Source organism: Watersipora subatra, chromosome 11 (genome assembly GCF_963576615.1).
Source record: "Watersipora subatra chromosome 11, tzWatSuba1.1, whole genome shotgun sequence".
NCBI classification, from domain to species: domain Eukaryota; kingdom Metazoa; phylum Bryozoa; class Gymnolaemata; order Cheilostomatida; family Watersiporidae; genus Watersipora; species Watersipora subatra.
In genome coordinates this window covers 2458825-2486477 of record NC_088718.1, presented here as the reverse complement: position 1 = coordinate 2486477, position 27653 = coordinate 2458825, and the positions used below count along the sequence as shown (strand labels likewise).

Sequence of the window (27653 nt, the reverse complement as noted above, 5' to 3'; positions counted from 1 at the left end):
TTATATATATATATATAGCCTACATGTATATATATATATATATATATATATATATACATATATATATATATATAGTATATGTGGTTTACACTGTAAAGTAAAGTGCTCAATAATCGAGTCAATTAGAGCTGTGTATGAAGTTTATTAAAAACTACAGGTTAAAATCATTACTACTATTAGTTTCATGCAATCGTGTTGCAATCTTCAGGTAGAAGATTCTATATATATATATATATATATATATATATATATATATATATATATATATATATATATATATATATATATATATATATATATATACTCATACTACAGACAGTACTGTTTCGGCTATTGAAGCCTCATCAGTGCAGCTCAGAGCTTAGGCAAGGGACACAAATCCCATTACCAATGAGAGTTGACTTCCTGCCATGAAACAACTAAGTTGCCTCGCAGACTTTAAAAAACTCAATGTGCTGACACCAGAGTGCTCAAATCACAAAAGTGATGAGCTTTGCACAAAGGCTAATAGTGCCGCACCTCTCACAGAGTGCTCAGCTAAACCGAAGTAAAGGAGCATATACTCATGCTACAGACAGTACTGTTTCGGCTATTGAAGCCTCATCAGTGCAGCTCAGAGCTCAAGCAAGGAACACAAATCCCATTACCAATGAGAGTTGACTTCCTGCCATGAAACAACTAAGTTGCCTCACAGACTTTAAAAAACCCAATGTGCTGACACCAGAGTGCTCAAATCACAAAAGTGATGAGCTTTGCACAAAGGCTAATAGTGCCGCACCTCTCACAGAGTGCTCAACCAAACCGAAGTGAGGGAACATATATATAAATATATCTGCAATAAATTTTAGGCTAAAAGTCAGCATAAAGTGCTCAATACTAAAGTAGAGCTTACTAAAAATTTGCTAAGAAATTTATTGAAATTTGACTAAGAATTACTAAAATTTGCATAAAAATTACTAAAAGTTTCATATTACACAAGAGGTGTGTAACACTCATCGGATAAAATGCTTAGTGAAGACTATACACAAAACTCTGCATTAGCTGGTAAACTGAAATAAAAGCTCAGGTATTAAAAGCTAGATGGATAGGGTCTATCATGTAACGCTATTTCGTAAAAGATGTTTCTTAGAATGTCTACATGTAGATATTAGTTCACTACGTTTGTTTAGAGTTGCCTTCTCAGGTCTGTAAATGATGAAATATTTTTCCAAAGTACATAATTTGCAATTTCCACTGATTTTAGAGTAAGGCTTGGCGTGGGATAAAATCTTCCAGGTTATGTGGTAGTTAGTGCTGCTTTCTTTGAGGTCCCATGCGTAGCTGCTTAGCTCGGTAGAATGGCATTTAGAAATGTCCTTGAATGTCGATTTGTGAAGGTCATCGATTTGTGAAGACTATCAACTCTCACAATCAGAAGCTACTATCACTGAACAATCAAGAAACAACTAAACCTGGCTGCAATTGTAGAAATAAGAACACTTGGCCATTACCGAACAATTGCCTAGCAAAATCCGTGATATTCCAGGCATTAATTTTTAAGATTGTCTATTGCCAAACTTTGTTTTTTTTGAAAAGATGTCTTTGGTAAAGTACTAGTTTAGTTATAACATGCACCAAACAGTCAAGCCTCTACGTTATGATGAATGTCTGTGAAGGTTTTGACTAGCCCTTATTAGCATTCCCTTTCTCCAAAGAAGAGGCTTCAGTTTAAACTATTCAATTCACAACAGCCGGAAGTGTAATTTATATCATAGACATAGAGAAGTTTTTTTAGCATTTTCTATGTAAAGGGTAAATCACAAATTTGTTAAACAAGAGAGGTAACATAGTAACATAGTCAAACCGGGCGTCTGAACAGCCTGCAGGTAGACGCTCGAATCATAAAACAAGGCTTTGTTACAAAACATAGCCTGAGGTGTCTTTTTTTATTAATGCAGTGACTCAGGCCGACAGAAACATCCACAATAGCACTTGATCATTAGCAGAGACAAAAAGCGACTCACTGAACTGCCGACAGCGAATGAATCACAACAATTAGTCTTTCGCTCGAGTAATCGTGTGCAAAAAACAAGCGATTGGATTCAGCCAAGCAATCCGAACAGCATTGACTTACTGCAGTGACTTTAAAATGACCAACAATCACTAAAGCTGTAAGCTTTCATAGTAAAAGCTATAAAAATATCTCTACACCCGCCCAATTAGCCTTTGAACTCAGAGTTGGACTCTTATAGTTGCAAGAGCAAGCGGTGTTGGGCTCTGGTTCTCAATGGCTGACGGATGAGCTTTTGTAGTCTTGGAGAAATCGTAAGACTTTGCAGGTTCGTATAGGATTTTGGTTTCCGCTAGATGGTAGAAAACACCAGAGAGAGCCTTTTGTGTAAACATTAGTTGCAGACTGCCTACTGTTAGTCGTTCTATAAAAATTTTGCCCAAATGATGTAGTTGTCATATTAAGTTGTTAGTTCTACTAATTTTTATCTTAAATGAAGTTATTTAAGAAGCAGAGCCCTTCTAATCGTAAGAGTGTTTCCTTTGGCACATTATGTATGAAAACTTGTAATTTTCCAACCATTGGTGTGGTTAGACAAAACTGAAATTACCGATTACTGCTTTGAGTTTGAACTCTGGGAGGATTTTGATTTTTTTCATTTTCCACATTTTTCATTATTTTTAGATTATCTTTTGGTAAGAACTTGCCACAAATTTTAAAAAACTTTTAATTTTTTGTCTAAAAGTTTGATCAACTTAATGGAGAGAATTGCGTTTTATTGTAAGTACTAAATTTGTAACGACAGATAAAAATTGTTTTGGTCAAAATTTTTATGAGCTAATATAATAACTAATAATAACTGAAGACGTTTGTACGGATGAATAATGAACTATCGACTACAAATGAGTCTCAGGTAACCATATTTAGTGTCAGCAGTTCTTCCTTCCTTTTTATGAATTTGTAGTTAGGCAGTAGTTGAAATAGTCTGAGAATCGAATATTTAATGTTCACAAGCTATGTTTGCGACTATGGCAACAACTATTTTACTTCTCATCCATCTAAACATTTTGTCATTCTGGATCTGATTGGTCGAAGATCTGCTCTACAACAACTGCTAAGTATTCATTGTTCAAACAGACTTGTGGCTGACTCAGGGCTACTCAAGTGTTTGTTTGTTGACTTGTGTGCTAGGAACAGAGGCTAGACGAGTTGCTAACCACAAAGCTGTTGTCTATTGTCTTTAACCAAACTCTTCCAAGCGTCGCCCTTAGTCATTGTCGTACTTAAGATAATCCGTATTCACTGACGACTATTGTATTCGTCTTCCCTTAGGCACACAGCTTGCAGTTGCTTTTTTGCGCCTTGTTTCGAGATTTCTATGTTTTGTTCTGAAAAGTTCTTTGGTTGCATCGATAGATTTAGATTAAGAAAAACCCAAGTTACAAAATAGTGAAAAATATTAGAGCTGGGGCAACAGTCATTCCACATATCTGCTCAAGGGAAAATGATCACAGAAAGTAACAGGAAGTGGGTTGGATTACTATTGAGGAAATCAGGTTGATTATGCAGTTTCCTTGGAAAAATTAAATTCCCTGCTTCATCTGAAACACCTATTGACCTTTAACTTTGTAGCCAAAGCTCACTGACTTTTTTCATTAAAACTTGGATTTTAAGCATTTTAAAAATAAAATTAAAAACAAAAATTTGCTTTGTTTTATTGTGTACCCATCCATTCACCTAACCAGAGTGAAAAAAATAAAATATCTAATTTTTGGATTTGTCTGCCCCATGTGTCAATGCAAGTCAGCAAGGATACTAGAGCAGCAAATAGGGATTCAGACAAATGTACAACATGCCTGGTCATTGCAAAATTAAATTTTAACTTTTATGGCAACAAAATTCATTTAAATTAGATTACATATTTTGCTGCTGTGTCAGTAATTACAGGTTTATAGCCAATCTGCCCTGACTTGAGCTTCCATGCTTCAATTCAGACTGCCTAATAATTTACCTTTTTTTATCGATTGATAAATTGATTGTCTAAAAAATATGGCGATCTTGATTTTCGAACAAGAATTTTACTGTATACAAAATATGCTTGATAGGATAATACCTGCACTTAGATCTTTACTATAATAAAAGCCAAGTCTGTCTGTACGCCTGGAGCCACAGTCGACTTTGTGAAAAAAATAATTGTACCGTACAGGTTTTGAACTCTGACATTTAACTTAACAGCCAGGCAGACTACCATCTGCACTACTCAACCACCTTGCTACATTTCGGTATAACTATGCACATATTTATTACATCTGACGATCTCTCAAGGCACACAGAGCTGCCAGAGTACTAGTTGCAATAAATTAACAATAATAAATTAAATAAATTGACAATAATTTTTTGAAATTTTGTATTTGATCATTTTTGCATCCACAAATATCTGTTATACCCTCCTAAGCTCTTTAACTAAAAGAGTAAGTAAAATCTCTTTAACAATCGACAAAGTCTGACAGCGAGTAGCTGAAGGCAATCTAGTCCTCAATACTTGATCGGCCAATTCAATTCTCCGCAAAGATTTACGTTTCTAAAATGGTCATTAGCTCTGACACCTTGTTTACTCTGTGGACAAATAAGAATGGTGATACGCTTCAGTGTACCTGCTCTGTACATATTTACAAATGTTACCACAGTGTGTACAAAGTATAAAGGTGTTCATTAAAACAAAAGTAACAGATATACTCTACCCCTAGAAGGGGAATAGAACGATTTACAGAGGAGTCTTTCGGAGTGAGGAATGGCCGATACCCTAGACAATGTCAATCAAGGCCCCGCTGACCGATGCATTCACTTGAAATTTCATCTCAAACAAACAAGAAAGGTAGCCTACAGCGAACTTATGGCAACTTTCTGTTTAGTAATGGTTTAAATTTTGTCTGAGCTGTTTGACAGCATTCTTGAATATTTCACTATCAGTTGCCATCCATTTATAGTTAAGTTTAAAATGATAAATTCAAAATTTGCAGCATTTTCCAGATTTCATGATTGTTTGGCTAATCATAAACAGTGGATAATTTAATGAACCTGATTTCTATATTTAGTAACCAACCATAGGGTTTGATTTAAGGGTAAGACAATAATTAAGATTCATGTTGTTCCCATCGTAGAGAGTACTTATTATGATAGAATAAAAATGAATTATTTTGTAACAAAAATATTATGAGTAATAACCTTAAAAAGAAGAAGAGTTAAAAAACAATTGACATCCACGTTGGCAAAGCTGAGATAGTCTAAAAAAGCTTGCATGTGCTGCATGTAGGCTTCCATAAGGTGATGTTCATGCCTTCAATTCAAATTTTATGCTGAACAAATAATTTTCATAAACGTGGAACTGTCAGAATCTTCTAGAAGGAGAACTAATGACAAGAGTTGATTGAAGCCCTAGAGTGATGTAACTACATACACAGAGTATAAAAATAATATTATGATCAAAAATGCTTTCTGGGACTCACTCCAGTAAAAAAACTTTAGCTCTTTGCCAAACTATTCTTTGGCTAATGGATTCATTTCCATATGTTGACAAATTGGATCAGCGATGCTGCATCGTCTCATAGTCGCTAACTTGTGACTACACGCCATCGGCTAATACACTACTTTTATGCACACACATTTTTTGACGAAGATGGTAGAATATAATTTTTAACTACATGAATAATGCCAGTATATTAAAAAACTGGAAAATTTAACATTTGTAGCGAGCACCGTCCACTTTAGACTTGCTCCAGAGCCCTGCAACTGTGGGTCAGCAGTGACAACAAGGAACACCTTTTTGCAGTCATTGTAGACTATATGACAAGCATCTGCAGGTGAAGGCACTCAAGTGCAGCATATTTTTGACACACCATGTATGAAGCAATATCTGCTTCACTTTTGTCCAGCGTTGAATTAAAACGACATCTTTTGAGCAACAGAGTGTGACAAATTTGTAATTCGATACACCTGCTAGTCTGTGATTGGCTGTTTGCCTAAATGACTTTGCCTCACCTTCTGTTTGTTATAAATTCTGAGATCGTTCCATAAAAACTCAATAACAGCCCTTTGTACAAAATACACTCACCTTTAGGCAACTTCAATGACCACACAAGTTGGAGTTGTCTGTTACTGTTACAAGGCTTGCAAAAGTTTTTATAAACGCTCCTTTATACTTTAATACTGTTGCTCTATTACCACTGCTGTTTATTTTTAGTCTTCTTCAAATATAATGATAACAGATTATACTGCATCTACATACTAGCTGACATGCCTTAGCAAGTTCTCAACAAATGACACCCTCCAGCAGGTTGTTGTCAAGTGGCAAGCTGACGGAAAATACTGATCAATAAAATTATCCTATGGTGGCACAAAATGACGTTTTCATGTGATAAAGAGGCTTGGCGGTGAGATGGAAGTTCAGTCTTACCACCTGTTCCTTGTTGTCACATTCTACTGTCAACCATATAGCCCTTTGCAAGTCTAAGCAAGCTTTTACTAAACTAATAATAAAAGGGAGGCTTCAAGAGGTCCTCAACCCTTCACTCAATTGAAGACTTTCTAATGATTTTTCAAAAGTGCAGACGAGATCAGGTTAAGCAATTAACCAAGCCTGGCATTCATTTGGCAACAGTCTTACGAAAGAAGCTGAACAATTCACCGCTTTTATCTTTTGCAGACCAAAGATTAGTTAACAAGCCGCAGGTGATTTTCTTCATCGACAATATTTCTGACCTGTTCTTTAGACCTTCTGATGAGACAAACTGACTTTCAGATAAATAGGTATGTTAAACCTCTGATGGTAAGAAATAAATTTTTTATATGTAAAAGGCTAAAGGTCAACTTCTACAGATGTCAAGTAGGTGAATGTTTCATCCAGGGTACTGGCTAAGTTTGTGTTATTTGGTTATAGTGAGTTCTTCAGAGGTTGAGAGACTTCTCTTATAAGCTTACATGTTGTTTTTAAAATATTGAATTATATTTTTTATATTACTTTAAAGTAGAAGTCATTTAGTGCAGTGGTACTAAGTGGAGTTTATGTGAGTCAGGTTTGTTGATTAGTGGCAAATGGCAATTACTTTCCTAGCAGACCAATTACATCAGAATTGATCTAGCCTGAGATCCCGTGGTACAGCCTAGCAAAGGGTTTTATCAATATGAATCTTGGAAAAGTCTGAACTGACCAGCTGTAACAGTGAAAAGCAAAAAACTGGAACATCTGAGAAAAGAAACTTCTCCCTAAAGTTATTTCTGTAGAGTTTGAAATGGCTATTATATAACATTCATAATATATTATAAATACCATATAATATAAGTTATATATTATAACTATTATAATAAAGTTATATAAATTTGAGATGCAAGTCTACAGCTTAACAGTTCAGATAGTTGTAATTCATAGATTCAGTTTAAAAAATGAATTATACATGACGGGTGGTTGCTGTAAAGCACCTCAGTTTTTTTGAGTTTGTGTTGTAGGGCTATCATTATAAAACCAGTGTAATTTCTGATATTAGATATTAGAACATCTTCTGAAAAAATTCACTTTCCAAATGAAAGTTTTCAAGTATTGAAGTAATGTTGTCGCAAAACTTAACCGTGCCCTGCAGAGCTGTTTGCAAATCTGAGCTGGAAGTATACACAATCCACAGCAACATCTTTGTCCATTTCCAGCTTTCTATCAAACTAATCAATAATTACAAGGTATGCTTGCTAAGACTGCTACTGAGGGTGCCACATGATCATTTTTGAACATTATTATAACTTGCTGTTTACTGTTGCATTATGGTATTTATATTATTGCTATTATATTATGTAAAACCTGGTTCCCACATCGATTGCGAAACCCCAACGGTAATCTTACGCAGCAAAAAACTTGCTACGCTCGGCGGTTTCTGTTCCCTTAAAGCTGCATCGCTAATAATTGCGTAAAAATGTTCGCTCGCTATGCCATTTCGATAATGCTGACCTTCACCTGTGCAGTGCATTTCGGGAAGGTTTTGCTTGCGGCTCTTTGGAAAATTTGAACAGCGCTAAACTTTTGCGTTGATCGCCGGCAACTACCAACGATGCTCGGCGCGTAGGTTCACATTCCACTGCTGATAGCCTGTGGTACTGTCATAGGTGCTTGCGGGGTATCTGGGAACCAGGTTTTATTTCTTATAGTATTGCATGTTACAATTATAGAATTACTATATGGTGTTATGTTATTCAAAATGATATTAATATGGTAATATTGCATTCATTATAAAAGTGCTTTCCATATTAATTAATGTAATTCTATTAACGCAGTATGTAGGCCTATTCATGAAAGGGTTATATTTGTTATATTACGTACTGTTGCATGGTTTTCGGTGAAGTCAGCTGCCTCATACTGAGACAGTTCACGACTCATCATTCCCAAGTCTAACCAAATAATTAAACACTTATGTTTGTAAATATTTTATTAGTCTCTCCTCTCTGGATATAGACACAAATTACACCTGAGAGTTTTGCTGTATCGTAAATAAATGAGTGTCTCTTCTCGAGATCTGATTGGCTAAGACTCAAGTATTTGTTTTGGCTCTGAATAGCAAAGTAATCTCACGCACTACTCATTGATGCGTGCGTGTCTGAGGAGAAATCAACATCGCTTATCTCAAATCTAGCGTATCTCTTGCAGTTTTGGGTACAGCTATACAGTAGAAGGATTAGAGTGACGCTGCGAGATACTAGCCAATTTCTGCTAGTGTCTATAGTAAAGATTTCACGTCTGCTGATCCTTGTCGGAGAAATACTTTAAACATACCGTTCATTTGGAAATGTAAGTTGCAAATGTGTATGTCTGTATTTTACCTTAGCATAAGTAAATATAGCCTGAGTGGTTTCAAGTAGATAATTGGTACTTATTTAGGACACCGAGGCTAGTCTTCATCAAATCCTATTGAGCATCTCAATGTTTAAATGTTTACATCAAAGGCTAGCTAAAGAGAACATACCTTGTTATATTTTCCACGCTCATGTACTCGCCTCCTCTGAAAAATCCTCCAGTGAAAGTTTTTTTACCAAAGATCTACCCACTAGTGTAAATTCATGTAAGAAATTTTTGCCTTATTCCAAAACTTTCTCATTTCCTCAGTTGTGTTACAGGTTTCAAAATCTTGCATAAATTATGCCCAAAATATTTATATTTATCCTTCCACATATGACAACCATTGTTTTCTATTTTGCGACACCAACATGCTACATCCGCCATTGTATGTCTCAGCTAATGAACTTTCTGTTACTACCATTTTCAATTCACTATCCCAACTTCTCTGCCATACTATTAGATTACCAACTTTTAAAACACGTTCATTCAACTCACTCGATCATTCCTGATTTCTGTCTTCATTTATTTTCCTTCTTTTGGTGTGTAATGAAAAACATCATTTTTTAAGATTACCAATGCCAACAAAAGGTCCTACATGCGTACAAACAATTGCAAAAAAACAGTAGTTAGAAAAGGGGATAGTGGTAAGGTAAACTAACTCCTACTTGGTTGAAGGACGAGGCTGCAGACTTAACACATTTTTGAGAGATCATTCATAAGATTAGGTAAGCATGCGATGTACTACTATAATAAGGTTATGCCCAGAAGGAAAAGGATGGAATGCATATCTATAATCTAGCCAAAAAACACTTTGCTAGCAGACAGAAGTGTCATATTCGCAATTAATATGTGAAAGCTTCGAAGTGCAAAAGTTAAAATTTGATATAAAGTAAAACCTTAAAGTTGCGAGGTTTTCGCTTGACTCCGTGTCCGATTTCAAACTCGCCAACAAAGGAGGTGAAGATGAAGTCAACACTAAGAGGGGTATTCAGACTCTCTTTTGTAGCATTCATTTGATAAGGACCTTTTGTCTTTTTAACTTTTATTGTTTTACAAGTTTGTTTAAAACAAGGTGATGCAAGAAATTCAAACCCGGTCTATCAGTTGGCAGTCAAACTGATACTCGAGGTATGTTCCCAGGTGTGCTTTAAAAAAGATGAGCCATTTTACTGGGAAAGAATTTTGTTAAAAATAATTAAATAAACTTAATTGAATCAGTGTCCATATCCTATTACTATCGGCTATCCTCGTAAGCTGTTTTCTTATGATTGTCTATGAGCAGACAACTACAAAAAATATTTTGAAGGGTTTGTAAACCAAGGTTTAATCTTCAGGCAGTGAGATGTATTGAGACCTTTTGGCTGAAATACAGCTTTATATGTGTGCTGACAACTCCACAAATTGCTGCTTATGTTACTATCTAACCACCTCCTTCTTATGACTACTGTATCATGTGCTTTTTGACCAGAGCTAAAGCTTAGCTACAGACCTGAAATTTATTTAGTAAAAAGTAAATGTCAGGTAATTTAATATGGAATATTTTTCTATCAAACTAGGTTGAATTCCTTCTATTGAAATGTAAACAAATGAAATATTTACTTTAGACTTTTAAACACTATTTGACATCTTATATTTGAAAGCATTCAACTAGTGTGTTTGTTTTACTAGAGCTGAATGCATAGCTGAAACAGTACAGTGTAGAAGGGTGTAAATAATAGCCTCAATTTTCTGTTGTTGAAAAGTGCAGTATGAGTGGTTGCTATAAAAGGCCTCAGTTTTTATGAGCTGATGTTATTGGGCTATCACTATTAAAACACAGTTTAATCTTTAATACATTAAGAGCCATAAGTGTCCATCTGTGTGTCTATAGGCACGATTGAAAGCTGAAAAAAGTTGCTTTCATCAGGATTTGAACCTGCAGCTTCCGGCGTATCAGACCACCACTCTACCTTCTGCACCGATCGACTGCCTTGCTGCATTTAGAAAAAAATGCTCGATTAGTTGTTACAGCTGATGATCTCTCATAGACTGCTAGACTGGCAGAGTATTAGTTTTCAATGATAAGTACTGGTTAACAACTTCAGAGAATTGTTTTTTCTAAAAAATTTAAATGTTTTAAATGTTGCAAGTGTAGCTATAGAAAATAGCTTTCTACGTTTCTCTTTCATTAGTATGTCAGATACTTTTTATTTTCAATGATTTAAAAATTGCTAACAACATTGCACTACATGAAAAACTATGATATATAATATTGTTGATGTACGATAAGCAAATGTAATGGAGTATTTCAGATGGAAAGGAATCATTGAATTTCTAGTACCATTAACTTTTGGTTGGCAGCTTGACCAATTGTAAACTTTCTTAACTTTACGATAAGCAAGTTATTTGTACCAAGTTAAATTCCATAACAAGGAGGTAAGTTGATTTTTGGTTATTAAACCATAAAATGATGACGCCATTAAACATTCCACTGAAATGGTACTGAAACATATTCATAAAATCATAGTGATGCGACACCACAGCGCAATCTACAAGCAAAAATTAAAATACCATAACTCTGGAATAGTAACCGCTCCTATTTTTGTGCAAAAGGAACAAGAGAAAAACCGTTCTTATTTGTTGTTTGTTTTTGTTTACCATCTCGCTGCACAGCTAGTTATTTTAACGCATAAACATCAAATTTTGAATTGCATTGACAGCCATTTTGGTTAATTCTCGGTAACTCTGACATCGTATTGAAAAGAATCATCTATCAATTGCTCTTCAGGAAGTCTACACTTTTTATTTATTAGCATAGCCATTTTGTTCTCGCACAGCTTTGCGTATGAGAATTGATTTCTAACAGGAAATCATATTCACTCCCTAATAACAACCTATTCCTAGTTGCAATTACCAAATTAGTTGGCCGTTTCGTTGTGAATTCTGTTGGCCAATACCACAAAGTAACTTGTTAGCTTTAATAATTCAGCTGCACACCAATAAATTCTATTTTTTAGTAGACTTGACTACAAAACAGAAGTTTTTATTGAACAAAATTCACTATATGTGGCACCATTTAAAGCAGGAATAATTATGATGTTGCGATGTTAATATTTTTGATTTCAAAAGCCTGGTGCAGAGAGTCTTGAAAATTTAACCCCGATAAGATCAGTTGAAATGCATAATCTTTTGATTGTACAGAATTAATTGGCTGTCTACTGCAGATGTTGGTTACAAGTTGTCTCTCAACCTGTAGCCAACACTATAAAAAACATAGAGCAGGTGGTCAGTTCCAAAAAACAACTTAAATTACATCAAAAACAACTTAAATACAGTGAATAAAACCTAATTACTCATAAAAATTGATCTTGATCATGCAATGACAAGCCTGACGCCATGACTAGCTATGCTAATGCTGATTATGGGCTTCATCACTCCTCCAGCTTTTTCTTTTGTTTAATTACTATTGTTGACGAAAAAATAAATAGAAACGAATCAAATAAATTAAAGTTACTATAACTGCATCTTGTAGTCACTGCGGTTTGCAATTCATTAAAAATACCTTTCAACAAATTATTTAAAATAAGAAATACTTGGAAAGGCCTTCATAAGTTGACCAGTCACAATGCAGCATCTTATTAATTTGTATTGGCCAACCGGATGCTGCATTCTATATAATCACAAGTTGATAAACAAACTAATATATAATATTATAACTAATAGAAGAACATAATTTCCAATAATGTTCAACCTTATCATTGATTAGACTTCGCTGGGTAGGAAGAATCTACTGGCAGCTCCGTTTCAATATATTTGATTAGGCCTTAAAGCCGTGTGATATTTCCTTTGCTTCTTATTAAAACTGATTTACGTAAAGGCCACTTGGTGTGCATGCCAAGGTATCAGTGTTAGAGGAGTTAATACCCTATTCATTGCATCACAGACATGTTATTGTCAATTAACTATTGATAATTGATTGTACCTTGGCTAGGATTATAAGACAGCCTCAATCAATGGGAAAATCTTGATACAAAATATATGATTTCACGAGTGAGGAACAATACGCATTGCTAACAATTATTGTAATTGCTTTAGGGGCCTAGGCTCTTGATTTGGCTGTAGCCAATTATTGGCCTCTTCCCATAACAGAAGAGATTGTTGAAGTCTTTAATTGCAGAGTGTTTTTATCTTAACAGCGGGACATTTGTGTGATGAGCAATTCATAAAATTTCCATCAGAATGCAGAAGAATTTTTATGATGAGTTTTTATTATGTTTAATCTAGTTATAGACATTTGTTGAAGATTGTTAATTTGATTGGAACATAAAAACTTGCATAGCTTCTACTGGCATTTATCAATGGAAATTTGCTTGCTTCACAAGAGAGCTGGGATGTAGTTCTTGATGTTTTTATATTAAAGACCTTTGGTTTAAACCCTGATGACAGTCGCCCAATGTAAAAAAAAAACTTCATGCGTAACTCTTTTGTATGAAAAACTAATTATAACTTTATTCTATTCATTAGTGACTTTCACTCTGCCTGTTTAAATTATCGTGTGACATTTCTCTATGGTTTCATTACTCTATGGGTTGACAACTCAATGGTTTCATAATTTTTAATGCATAACACTTGTTTGAAAAATTATTCTTTTATTCCAATCATTGGTAACCTTCACTCAGCTATGGGAACTTTTTGAAAAATATCTTCATTTGAGCGTATTCTCTGGAAATGAGTTAGTTAATACTACCAATAGACATATAACCATATTGTTCATCTAAATAAATCGGACAAGTCAGATGTTGGTGTTTAGCTCAGGTGTCCTCATCGACCTCTCCTTTCGCAATCCATAGAAACACGAAAGTGCAGCTGAAATTAGCAACTAATCCATCGGTCAGCCCTTGCACTGGTCAGCGAACAGAGATATGGTTTTGAAGAAAAGGAATTAACTTAGATGACGGCGCAGCCAACAAAGAAATGTGAGGAAAATATGAAATCATGTATTAATCATTTTTCAAAAAAATAAATTGTTTATAGCAGGTTCAAAGAAGACCCATTGAAACGTCTGCATGTGTTGGAATGCAGTAGATTAGAAGGGCAATATAAAAAAGTCTTTGAAATGTTTCTGATAGGGCTTATCTGGTTGTGAACAATGTGCAAGAAGGATAAAAGGCATGAGTTTTATGTATTCATAATACGAAGAGATCAGTCTTTGTAGCTACAGACTATCATGATGTTTTTATATGCCTCCTGGTGTTCCTACAGTATGCCATTGCTGCCACAAACCATCCTCAAGCTGGTTTAGGTCATGCTGGTTTTTACAACAAATAATAAAGTTTTTATTACTTAAATCTGCATCTTTTTCTCAACGGCATGTTAGTCAATACTGCATCCTTTTCTCAAGGGTATGCTAGTCAATATCTGCGCTATGGAATTTCGTTTTGCCTGCAAAACACTCACAGCGTCGAAATGTTTGCTTTGGCAGTTTAAAGAATATTGAAATCTATATTTAGAAATTGTTTGATCTTCTGTTTGTCAGCCGCTTACGATACCAAAGCTAAAACAATATATATGTTTGCTAGCTTTGATCTTTCAGGGATTACGGAGGGAAAGTTGTGCTCAAATAATTTATACGAAAGCTAACTGAAACTTGGCTGCTTTTGAATTCTAATGTACACCTCACAATTTCAGAATAACCTTCACTATAATAAGAGCTGTGTTTGAGAAAGAAGATTTCATGGTACAGCATTCAAACTCACACCCTTCCATTACCTATACTGGCGTGCTAACACTTACACTAATCAGCCATCGTCCAGCGTTGTGGAATAATTGTGCGTATAGCTATTACACCGGATGATCTCTCACGGCACACCAGACTGTTATGATAGTTTTTATCTAAATTGAAGCATACAAGGGTTCATAATAACCGACTTAGTAACCCTGGCAATGGATGAGAGCATGTTGATGCGCCACTAGTAGTCATAGCCCGAGGTCTCTAGAAATAACTCCATGCTTGTAAGCTATGATCGCTGAGCCTTTGCCTTTTGATAAGCACATTCAGCGTATATGCAAAATGGTTTCATTAGATTCCTTGCAGGTCATCGATAGAATAATTATTGTACAGGCTTCGTATTGCTCAATAAGGAGGAGGTAACCCCACACTTATGGGTATATGTAGGGTACACAAATGCTTATTGCTTACCTCATTCCATGACAGAACATTATTTGATGTTTTTTACCCATGCCTCCTAAGGTATGGGTAGGAAATCCACAAATACTCTTCTAGTTGCATACACCATAAACTAAAGTATGTTTCATTTTCTATTATAGAATGTAACTCGAGGACTAAACGAATTCTTATAGTGTACCCAATTCCTTGATAGGTAGTTTTTGATGCGATATCACACACATTCCTTCATCGAACTTTAAAAGATAGTATAGGGAATTCTTTATTCATTATTGAATAGAACTTAGCCGGTGAACCTAAACATAGCCGATGAACCTAAACATAGCCGATAAACCTAAACATAGCCAATAAACCTTAACTTAGTCGATGAATCTAGACATGGCGGATGAACCCAAAATTAACCAATCAACTTTAACTTAGCCAATAAACCTTAACTTAGCTGGTGAACCTAGACTTAGTCAATGAATCTAAATTGACTTTGAATTATTTTTTGCTCAGGAAGTTAGTATTAGATATCAAAAGAAAGCTCGGCTCCGTGTTGTCTACTCTGGTTATCTCCGTAAAATAAAGTGATCAGAATTTGAAGCAGCAGAGAAACGATTAAAAACTAAAAGCATATTAGAACAGAAGTCTGACTTCGAGTGTCTATAAAAAGGCTGTTTTTACTATAATATTACCTTATAAACTGTATCAGTTCATGATCAGGTGCATTTGATCCATGTGCGTATGTCCGCATGTATTTATGTATGTACAAATGTACATACGTACATATGTATATACATATGTACGTATGTACATATGTGCGTGTACATGCATAACTTTTTATTAGCATCAATATTTTTTGTAACATGCCAAAACAAAAATGAGAAGACAGAAATCATGAATGATTGAGTGAGTTGAACAAAAGTATTACAAAAGTTGGTAATCTAATAGTATTGTGAAGGAGTCTGGATGGTGAATTGTAGGTAGTAACAGAATGTTTATGAAATGAAACATACAATAGTAAATGTAGTATGTTAGTGTCTCGGAATAGAAAGCGATGTTTGTCGTGTGTGGAAGGATAAATACAAATATTCAAGGCATAGAATTTTGAAGCCTGTAACACAAACGCAGAAAGAAGCAAGTTCCAGATAAAGCAATATGTTACAAGATTTTGTGATGTGGTTAGTGGAAGTGATCGATAGTACATGAGTCTTTGTATAGAGTTCTGTATGAAGGATCTCTTTTTTTGATCTGGAGATAGTCCCAACTCTATTCCCCCGAAATACATTTGAGAGTTAGTCGGAGGAATGGCGAGAGATATGGAAACCTGATATCCCATTTGCTTGTAAGACCACTTTTGCTGTTCACGAATTATTTTGTAATGTAGGTTATGTAAACACTTATGAGGATAAATTCTTTGATACTGAATTATGACTTACCTGGAGGATCATATGTTGATTTTTACGTAATATGGCATGCACGGGTGCAGCCCTAAAACTGGCGTACGTAGATGTGATTTGGAACACATTGAATTTCTTGCTTTTTATATAACAAGTCTGTTATGACCAAACTAGTACTGAGATATTAAAGATGGCCACTTGTTCATTGTTGTTAGTTATTAGTTTGGCAGTTTGCTTGTTACAGATACTAAATGCTAATTGTTAAAAAATAATAATACATACACGAAGGTGTTAGTCAAACTCAAATTGTTAAACTAAAACTAAATTATTGGTTTCAGGGTAAAATTTTGCTAATCATAAGTTGTTAGTGCTATCATTTGGTATAAAACCAGCAGTTTAATTCTTATTGATAATTACCAGTTGCTGGTTGCTAGTTGCCGGTTGCTAGTTGCCTGTTGCTAATTGCCTGTTGCTAGTTGCTAGATGCAAATTCTCATTACAAATACTGCTTTAAGGAAAGAATTTATAAATACATTTACATCCCAAATACTTAGCCACTTGAGTACTTGTAGGGCTGGCTAATTCTCTCTTCAAGTTCTCCTAGCCTCTAGCCTGTTTGCCAGACTCTTGAGTGCCCCCTCGCCTACGCCCGGCAGATCAAACAGTCAAGCATGACGGCAATCCAAAAATAAACACGGCTTTTATGCCGCAAATTTTATATTTGCTCCAATTAAAAGTTAGTACTTTCTTATGTTTATGGAAATTACCCGGACGAATTGTGCAGGTCAATACTTAATGCATTCGTTGCAAGGAATATCTGTCTAATATCTTAATATGCAGGAGTCCAATTTCAAACAGCATAACAAGCAGCTATTTTTAGCAAAGAGTAATAACACCTGTTTTATATCAATCAGTTCAATAACACAAACAATTAGCAAACAAGAGATAGGCAAGTAAATAATATGGGATTTCATGTACTTGGCATGACGCCAATTAGTTGTATTCATTACTAAAAATCATGTGAGTGAAAGTTCACCATCTAATTTAAAGGTATCTTTTAGTTTGCCCTGTTTATGAAATGCTAATTTAGTCCAACAACATTTTCCAGTCAGCCATATTGTAGTAGTTTAGGTTTATTCTTGGTTGGAACCAGTACTTAGCGTGAACATAACATGATGTTACGCAAGCCGTGCCTTTTGCGCGCAGTTAAAATTCTGCAGATAAAGTTCATGTGGAAATGTTTGTCTTATTTTAAGGTAAATGTTTTTTTATTTAACATAAAATCTTATTTTATTATTCGTCAATGAAGTACATGTATTAAATTTCATTAAAAAAAATTGACATTGAAGCTGAATTTTTCAGGCAGAAGTATAGGGCGAACCCAGTAGCAGTTATTGACAACTTTTGTTCTTAATTAGCCTGTGAGCCATAATTCAGCACCATGTGAAGTAGTACGATGAAGGGTGTTCCACTAGGTTTTCCAACAAATTACCCCCATTCATACTTAACCTCTGTTCCTTAAAATGCATGGTTGTAGAGTGGCACAGAGACATGCGGCACTTTTGGCTGCTCCTTCTACTGCTGCTGACAGCAGCTGCCTCAGGCTATACCTCAAGGACTACTAGTAGATGCAGCAGACTGTGTCACTGCTACTATCAAAGTCTCTTCTGCCGAGGCTACAACTATAACAGTATTCCAGCTGATGTCGGCAGCGATGTAGAAAATATAGATTTTCAGGTTTGTACGACTTCATAGTTACGCATGTGAGACATCATATTAGGTCATGAGGAAGTGCTGAGGTGGTCAAGTCAGCAAGAAATACCGAGTATAAAACCTGTAAATCATGGATTACAGCCGCTGACAACGAGCTGGGTTGACCCTATTTGATGAACAAACAACCAACAGCAGATCACATTGGGCAGCAGCAGCGGTTGCATATTTCTCATTATTTAATAAAAAATGCTTGACCAGTTCTAGTGGCTTGTTTATAATGAATATTTTAACACAATTGTAAGATGTATAATTTGTTATTTGTGTTTTCTATCCCTTATCAAAATTTAATTCAAGATGTGGTTTTTATGATATGGCATCGAATTTGTAATTAAAAGTATATATCAAAAGTTACATACTAAATATTTTAGTATTTAGTGAGAGATATTCATAGTCTGAAAAACGCTAAATATTGCTCAAATCAGAAAATACGAAGCATATGAAACTGTAGTCAGTGAGTAAACATTGTCATGGTAGATATAGCCTAAGTTCTTTAGTGTTTGCTAAGCTAAGCAATGGTTTGGTGAAATATTCTTTGGTCTGTTAAAACATTCTTGTCATTGTTAGGATAACAACCTCCAGGAAATTAGCAACGAGACCTTAGCTAAGTTTCCGGACCTGCGGAAGCTGCTACTTGGTGGGAATAACATCTCCAACATCGACGAAGGTGCTTTCAGGAAACAGAAACTTCTGAATGCTTTAGACTTGAGTGCAAACAGACTCAGCAAGGTAAGTCATGTTGTGCTGAACAAGAAAGGTAGCAGTAAAATAAAGAGAAAAAACCGGTAAGATGGCTTTTTTTCAGAAAGCCATCACTGATAGCTCATATTTTTCCTAACAAGATTACTGTGTTTGTATGCCGAGCAACATTGGAGTTGCCTGAAAGTGCGTCAGCAAACGAAAGATAATTATCCCACCTTCATTTAGCTAACTCAAGAGCAGGTACTTAGATGAGAACATCATTTTGCTTAAAGGGTTTTTGCGCTGCCTATTTGCCAGAATGAGAGAGATACACTGAAATGTAAAGTCATTGGTGATGTGGAAATATTGCAGTGACGCAAACTTGCAATTTAGAAAGGCAACATTCATTAGTTACAGTTGACACCTTTAAATTAAACATGAATGGTAACGATTGAGCAGCCAACAGCCTGTCTAAGGGTCAAGCCTTACCTTTTACTGCTTATAGGGCAATACTTTGCTTATTGAGCAAATTCATTTGTACTAATCTGTCTTAAGCAATTCTATCGTTTTGCATTTTTAATAATTTTTTGTAATATTTACTAGGTTTTCATACAGCGACAGCGCTAGTGTAGCGACACACCCCTATATGGCTGTTTCCATGATGCTGCAATATCATCATGGAAACAGCCGTGTCACTTTCATTCTATCATGATTTGGCATTGCTGTTTGGAATCGAAACACCTGCACTATGCGCTATCTTTGTGTCATGGAAACGGTGAAGTGATGCACTTGTGCATGCACATAAAGTCTCGCTTTCTGTTGCTTCATATGCTGAAATTTTTGTTGTTAAAACGGTAAAATCTACCTGTTTTACTTGAAACTGAAAATGACAGAAGAGGCTATATGGACCAACCCTGAAATCATTAACTAGTGTCATGTGAATAGTAAAACGGCATAAGAAGTAGGCCTAGCAGTTTTATTCATTTGATCCTCCATGGTTTGTTTTGTCCTTGACCTCTTACAGATACAACCTTGCTAAAATATGTCACACAACCATTTTTCTACCATAGCGCCCTATGGAAACCTGATCTGCTTGTCAACCCAGCCGAGTGCTTCGGCACTGGCGCACACAGGTGTCACTACACTATCCCTATATGGAAACTTGGTAAATTGTTATTTTTTGCGATTTATTCAAGACTAGCAGTAGTTCTAAGACCGGCGAAGGCAGTACAAGGTTTCTTTTAGTTGTAATTAAATAGTCGGCAGGTGGGCGTTTAAGGGGCTGGTTTTCAGGAACCAAACAAATTTTTGAAACCAAATATTTTAACGACTTGGCAAAAGACACGGTGCATATCCGTGCGAAGTTTGGATGAAATCGGCCAAAAATGTGAAAATCCATAGCGTTTTTTGCGGACTGACAGACAGACAATGAGAAAATAGGATTTATTATTTGAGTTGGTTTATTGAGTGTTGTGCAAGCAGGCTATTTCTTCTCGTTCACTTAAATTTACCAAATCTATTCAAATTCATTTTAATTTAAGGTGTAATCAACCCGCCTTCACAGCCATGTTAGGGCAGTGTAAGCATTTCTGCAACTCTCGGATCTAAAAAAGTTGTGAATCCATAAAGCCATGAAACCATAGAGTGATGCAACACAATAGTTTAAACTACAGGGGAAGTGAAAGTTACTAATGAATAGAATAAAGTTATAATTAATTTTTCATACAAAAGAACTGAGCATTAAGTTTTTTTTTACATTGGATGACTGTCATCAGGGTTTAAACCAAATGTCATGAGCATGAAACCATCAAGAACTACACTCCTGCTCCCTTGTGTTAGACATTAACCTCGTGCTGATACAGCACACACCGCAGTGATCCACTCGAGAGCACTTAGATGCAATCCTAAAGTAACTTAGTAGCTACTGCTGCCGGCATCATAACCTTAATTATTATTATTATTTTCAAGTATCAGCTGAAGTATTCCTGCTCGCGGGTGAGCAATTTTGCTTTTCTTTGGTCTTGACCTTTCATTGACTAGCGAGTCCGAATGACTGTTGTCTATTTCTGAATGGCTGAGATAAACTAGGGCAGTTGATTGTTCTAGAGCCACGAAGAGATGAATAAGTCATTCAGGTAACAGGTAAACAAATTGTTTGTCATTATCCAACATAGAGAAGGTCTTCGTGTATCCAACAATGGATTTGTATTCTGTAAAAGATCAAAACACTTGAAAATAAAGACATTATATTCATAGGCTAATGTGAAGGGGGAATTTACTATGGTGCCGACAAAAATGAGGTATAATGTTTCTATCGGCAGGTGCAGATACTGAAATTAGATAGCTTTATGTATTCCTAAATATTTGACATACCGAGTGTTTACTAGCTTATATAATCATTAAAAATTAAAAATTTTACTAATAAAATGCGAATTTTTTTAATTATTGAAACTGAAGTTATAAAGTTGTGGTTATTCTAGTTGTTCAAGCTAACAAACACATTATTTTAACGCGGTTTTCTATAAAAAGAGAATTATTAAAATCTTCAATTTTAATAAAATTTATTACAAGGATACCAAAACCACAAATTGATATAAAAGCCTTTAGTAGAAATTTGATAGGAGTCAGTAGTGTCACAGTATGACACTCCAACGACCTTAATGATGGGGCGCTAAAATGACTCATTTTTCTGTGGTGCAGACAACTCTGTATCTACTTTCTCTTCAACTTGCTGACAAAGTGTTCTCCTTAATGGCTCTTTTCCTACTGAACTAACCTCAGTTCCTTTGACAATAAAAAGCTTTGATGTTTCCCCAACTTTTGAAAATGCACCCTTCATCATAACAGCTTCAATCACTGCATTCCTGTTATCGACTGAAAGGGCGGATTTGATTTCGTGCTTTGTAATAGCAGTGCAATGCCCTTATAGCAACAACCTAGACAATTATCATAACATGTTTGTAGCGGGTGCACTAGATGCATGGACACGCTAAACTTCTATCATGAAGCCTGCCGTCCTTTCTGTAACCTAATTCATAAATCTATGAGCTAATACCACTACTATCAATCTATGCTTCGCTGTGTTCGATAAATTTCTCTCTTGCGGTCAGTTGAGGTGACCAAGCCTGTCACTATATTTCACTAACTTGCTATATGTTGCTATGGTTACCTGTATTTCTCTATTTTGCTATACGTTGTGCTATGATTACATATATTTTATTTCTCTGTCATATCTAGCTACATTCACCTATATTTCACCATGTTGCTATGATTACCTAAATCTCATCATTTTGCCAAATTTGGATATACATGTATATCTCATCTTGCTATAGGCTGGTTCACATTATATCACCATATCTCAACATTGATCCCACAATACTTAGGTGATCATCTATAATAACAATGTTCACACTATCACAAACCCATCCGCATTTGCATCAGCAAATACTCCGTGACATAGTGTTCCTATTTTTCTTTTTAAATTTAAGAAACATCTTTGTTTTTGCATGCTTGAATCAAATATTATTCGTGCAGAAACTATCATAAACGGAAATAAATAAATAACGCTATCTGCGACCGCGAATTGCTATTGCTGAAATGGTTCACATTAAAAAGGTAGTCATCGATGCTCGGCGAAATATCGGGAAATTTTGGCAGATGCAAACTTTCCCGACGTATCCACGTTGTTTCGTCAATGCCATCAGTTAACGGTTCACAAAATAAGACGGTTGCCAAAAAGAAAACGCCGTCATACGGCGATGTTGTGTGAACCAGCCTTTGCCTGAGAAATCACGGCAATTGACTTTTATTCTAGCACCAGTCAAGGCTTAGTTAAGCATATGTTTATCCATTGTTTTACCTAAGCAAACAACAACAATGCAGAATGTCCCTCTATTATGCATTGATGCGTCTGATGACTTTACCTCTGACAGATAAGAATCAAGTTGCCGAGTTACGACAATGGAACTGTAGCCTACTGAAGTTTTGTCTCGCTTTTGTTTTCTTTTTAGTCAGTTTCATCGTTAATCATGTCTAACAATAGAAATTAAGGCACTCCATGCTTACATGCTCTGCAATAACACGGATTCATCAGCTGCGCGCGTTATGAAGTCTTGTAAACAGATTTTATTGAATTAAAATCTAGTCAAAGCTTTGTTTTACTCCAAGCTATTGTTTGCGGACAGACTAAGGTATGAGATGCTCGGCTACACAAAGCAGCCCACGGAATCGAATCGGTGCCGAAGTTGAGATGGGGTCATTATAAGTTGTTTGCACTGTTTAATTTTGTAAATGGTTTCTCATCGTTAAATTATGAAACACACTAGTCTCAAAAAGCTCTTGTGAGAATCATGGGAAATTGAATCAGTTTTTCACGCTCAAATAGCCACCAATAAATCCAGATGGATTTTTTTTAAAGGTTGACTTGCAACAAAATTCGCATTACAGTTATTAGGTATCAAAAGATTCACCATATCTTACTCTGCTGTGTTGTAGGTGCAAAATCTGTAGAAATGTGTTACAAGCTCTTAAAAGCTAAAAAACTAACAGTTAATCGCTGTCATCATAAAAACGCCCTAGATTGGAATCCCTTTCCAAAACGGCTCAAATGGGACACAGTTAAACATGTTGGCTTCTGTTTACACTTTCACGCAACCTCATTCGTCGAAATATTTTCACAAATATATTTCACGCATTCAATAAAACCATGTCTATTGTCCTTACGAGTCTATTTTATCATCGTTGTAATGCTGTCACTTTGAACACTGGTATCTCAAAACCTACCTTAAAAATTTGTTTAGTTTTTTAAACTTAGCTGGAAGGAGTGCATATCATCTTCTGATAAACATGACGAGCCTGTTGGTCACCTGCGATAGTCGAAAAATGCTGCAGAAATTGTTCGCGCTATTTGGCAGGAAGTATGGGTCACATGATCAGATTACGACTAGATGATAAGATCAGGCTAAAACGAAACTGTAAAGTAGCGAGCATCTATATTTGACACGGGCTTTCTGGTAAAACCCAAAGTGTGTCATAAACTAGTGATACAAGACGTTTTATATTGAGTCTTTTATTGGCTTTTAATTTCAAGTGACAACATCACGTGTCAAAACAATAACCACAATGTTTGACTATGTCATCAAAATAAAGAATCTAAACTATGGCATTTTCGTGATGGCTGGGATTAGCTGTTCGTTTTTGAGCTTTCAAGAGCTTGCAATCACATTTCCACATATTTTGCACCTACAAAACAGCAGAGTAAGACATGGGGAACATTTTGATACCAAATAACTGTAATGGGAATTTTGTTGCAAGTAAACCTTTAACGATTCATTCTCAATTAGGGATATGTCCAATTTAAGTTGAAAGTAAATTTAATACTCGTACGCTCGCAGTTCCGTGAGAGATCGTCATGTGTAATAATTTTGTGCACAATTATTCTTAGGTATGGAAAGGAGGTCGAGTGGTACAGATTGTAGCTCAGCTGGGAATCTGAATATTCGGATTCGATTTCTGTGTGATGCAATCTTGTTTCTAAACACACCGAGCATGATTTTGGACAAACAGACAGATGGACACGGCTCTTGTTATAGCAAAATGTTGAAATGTTGACGAGTTGAATGTCTATCGTTGCATGCGTAATAAAATAATTACCAAATAAATTTGAGTAACTTAAGCTAGTAAAGCTAGTAACTTATGATAATAAGAACCATGTCCTACATCTGAAGCCAGCTTGCGTTGCGTTACGTCACATTGCACGTAATGATTTCTAACGGAATCATGAACTTAAATTGTGCTAGCGGTGCATAAGTATGCGCTCTATTATTACTTGGTATGGCAAGGATAGTGTAGTGGATAACCTCACCGGTCTGTAGACCTGGAGGTTCCGAGTTCAAATCTAGTGTCAAGCAAATCCTTCGTTCCTAAAACATTATCGCTATCACTGGACAAACAAATGACAGACTGACAGACAAACACTGAGATTTATATAGATAGATTACAACTTTAATAAATGCTGATATGGTTTTTTTATAGTTTTTTATAGTTTTTTTTTGCTGATAGTTTTTTATTACTATTTTGTCTGGTACTCTCTTTGAGGCTGATGGCAGAAGTAAACATATGGGATGTTACTAAATCCTTGAGTGAACAGCTCTATAACTTTTCTTCCAATTTCTTAAAATGATAATTACAAAGGGCCATCTCTAGATATTCCAGCATATCTATATATTTCTAGTAAACTACACTTGTTTGAGGCTACGTTATAACTATGATACGGTGAGCTGCTAGTATCGCTACTGTTTTAGCATAAACTGAGATAGTTTTATATTTCTTAATATTTACCAATTAAAAGCGTGAAGTTGAAAACACCAACAGACTTTTTTACAGCCTACTGAGTGTATTAGATTGCTTTATGTTTAAAATTTGTTTGCATTTTTTGACCATCTCACCATAAGGTAATATCAAAAATACAAGGTAAAAATAAGATTTTTTTAGAAGATTGAAAAACACAATCATATTATTATTATTATTATCTGTCCATCTGTTTACTTTTTTGTCATAAACTTCAGACAATGAGAATCAATGCAATTATTATGATGGTTAGGAAAGTGGCTGATTGGTTCAGTGAGTTAGAGGGTTAACCTAATAAGCTGAATGTCATTAATTCAAGCCCCATATTGGCCGGCATTTTCATCATTCCATTAACAAAATTTGGTGATTGCGTGAAACAATAATATTCTTGTGTTTCCTTTTTTGAGGAAACACATAGTTCACCACCTTAGCTTGCTAACAAGTTTTTCACTCAAACCATTTATATTTGTAGCATGAGTAACTTTACAGAAATATGCTTGCAGCAAAACACAAATAAAGCCATTTTTTCCTGAAACTAGCGGTAAATGGGTTTTTATTTTAAGCCACCTTTCTTCCATGAGGTAGGATTAAGGCAGAAAAAAGCAAACACATTACAATTATGCAATGAACATTGTACCAAAAAACAAAGAACAATTTCTGATTATCAACTATTCATGGAAAAAAGCAAGTCAATTTCACAATGCGTTAGATAGATATTACATTTTGGTAAATTTTGTAACCATTTCTAAACAGGTGTGTAAAGCTAAAAATCAAAAATAATTTTTACAACAAAATAAACATCAAAAGTATACATTATTACGAAACACCTGCACAGCCAGTAGAACTAAATTGGGTCGAAATGAATCCTTTGTATGGAAGGACAACCCTTATCTTGTTGCTTTGTAACTAAAAACTAAACTACTTAATCAGATTTGCGGTATACTCTGATATGACTGTTTGTTGTAGATTCCAGTCATGGCATTTGACCCAATAAGAAAGAAACTGGAGCATTTGACCTTGCAAGGAAATTCTATTGTTAAAATAGAGGGAACTTTTCAGAGAATGAGGGTGCTGAAAACTTTAAACCTCAAAGACAATAAAATACAGGTAAGAATCAAATGTTTACGTTTATGACGAAAACAGCTGCAAATGGGTTTTGGGAAAAAGTGTTGTTTTTTCAGCAAGTAACTCAATCTAAACCATGTTGGTTGCGAGGAAACCAACTAAGTTCAAGGTGCACACGATTTGAGCTTCAGAATGCTGAACGTGGTTCGAATCAGGTAGCTTTATTGTAAGAATTCAAAGAATCGAAAATACACAGAATTATTTGCCTCAACATTGCTCAAAACACAAAATTTTTTGCATAATTTGGAGGTACATTTACACCGTTGTGTAAAAAATAAACGAACCTTCCTAGAATTTTGACCAATTACCGTAAATGTTGTTATAGTTGTTAGCCAATCCTTTGAAGTTGCACCTATTATATATCAAAATGAAGCTCAGAGTTTCCTCTCTTCAAATATGTTACTAAAAACAGCCTAAAAAAATGTCAGACTTTTGGATCGCCGTACTGTAAATCAGTCACTAAGGACATTTTCAGTCTAAAGGCATCCTAAACCAACCACAAAGCCCCAATTCAGTGCCACCAACTTCAGCAGAGTTTGTTCATGGCTAATTATAACGAATTTAACAAATGATAACTGTAATAAACTTAATACGTTCTTTAATAAAAAAATTTCTGTTTTTCTACTAACAAGCAGCACAAGTCTGCATTTTGACTGGTAAACTAATTCAAATGTGTTTTTAATAACATATTTGAAGAGAGTGAGACTCTGAGCTTCATTAAATTGATAAATAATAAGCGCAACTTCAAAGCATTGGCTAACAACTATAACAACATTTACGGTAGTTGGTCAAAATTCTAGGAAGGTTTGTTTGTTTTTCAGACCACTTTATATTCTATATGTAATAAAATGGCCAATCCAAAGAATTTATAAATGCATTTAGGAATTGTCATGCCATTTGGTGAGAAAACAGTATCTATCACTCTTACAGATATTTTATTCTCACACATGTCCTATTGATGAATTAAAATTTAAAATAAACTATGAATTTTTCCGTTAAGCTATTTTTACTAAATTAAAGACGTAAACGTTAGCTTTAACTAGTATATCAACATCTGATTTGAACACTTAGAAATGTAGAGCACTTGATAGAGACGCATGTCATCAACAGAACACAAATGGCATAATATCCTGTTCTTGTATTTCCTTTATATTTCTTCTGTACTTTGCTCTGACATAAACTGTGTTTACAAAAAATGTACAGTTAACTTTGCTGCTGATAATGGAGCTGTTTGAAACTATTTTTGAAAATGGTCTTTAAAATATATTTTATTTCATTGTTTAATAAAGATGAATATTATGTTTTTGTTACCATCAGTCC

The 27653-nt window shown here is 35.2% G+C and overlaps 1 protein-coding gene across 1 annotated transcript in view; it reads left to right on the top strand.

The window, feature by feature from the left end:
* The first annotated feature begins 6706 nt into the window (after positions 1 to 6706).
* Positions 6707 to 27653, top strand: part of LOC137408553 (chondroadherin-like) — a 29976-nt gene continuing 9029 nt past the window's right edge. The window contains exons 1-5 of the mRNA XM_068095121.1: positions 6707 to 6796; positions 8676 to 8816; positions 17947 to 18146; positions 18747 to 18908; positions 26175 to 26315. Coding sequence (XP_067951222.1) covers positions 17961 to 18146; positions 18747 to 18908; positions 26175 to 26315 — 489 coding nt within the window. The 5' untranslated portion in view covers positions 6707 to 6796; positions 8676 to 8816; positions 17947 to 17960. The remainder of the gene's footprint in view (positions 6797 to 8675; positions 8817 to 17946; positions 18147 to 18746; positions 18909 to 26174; positions 26316 to 27653) is intronic.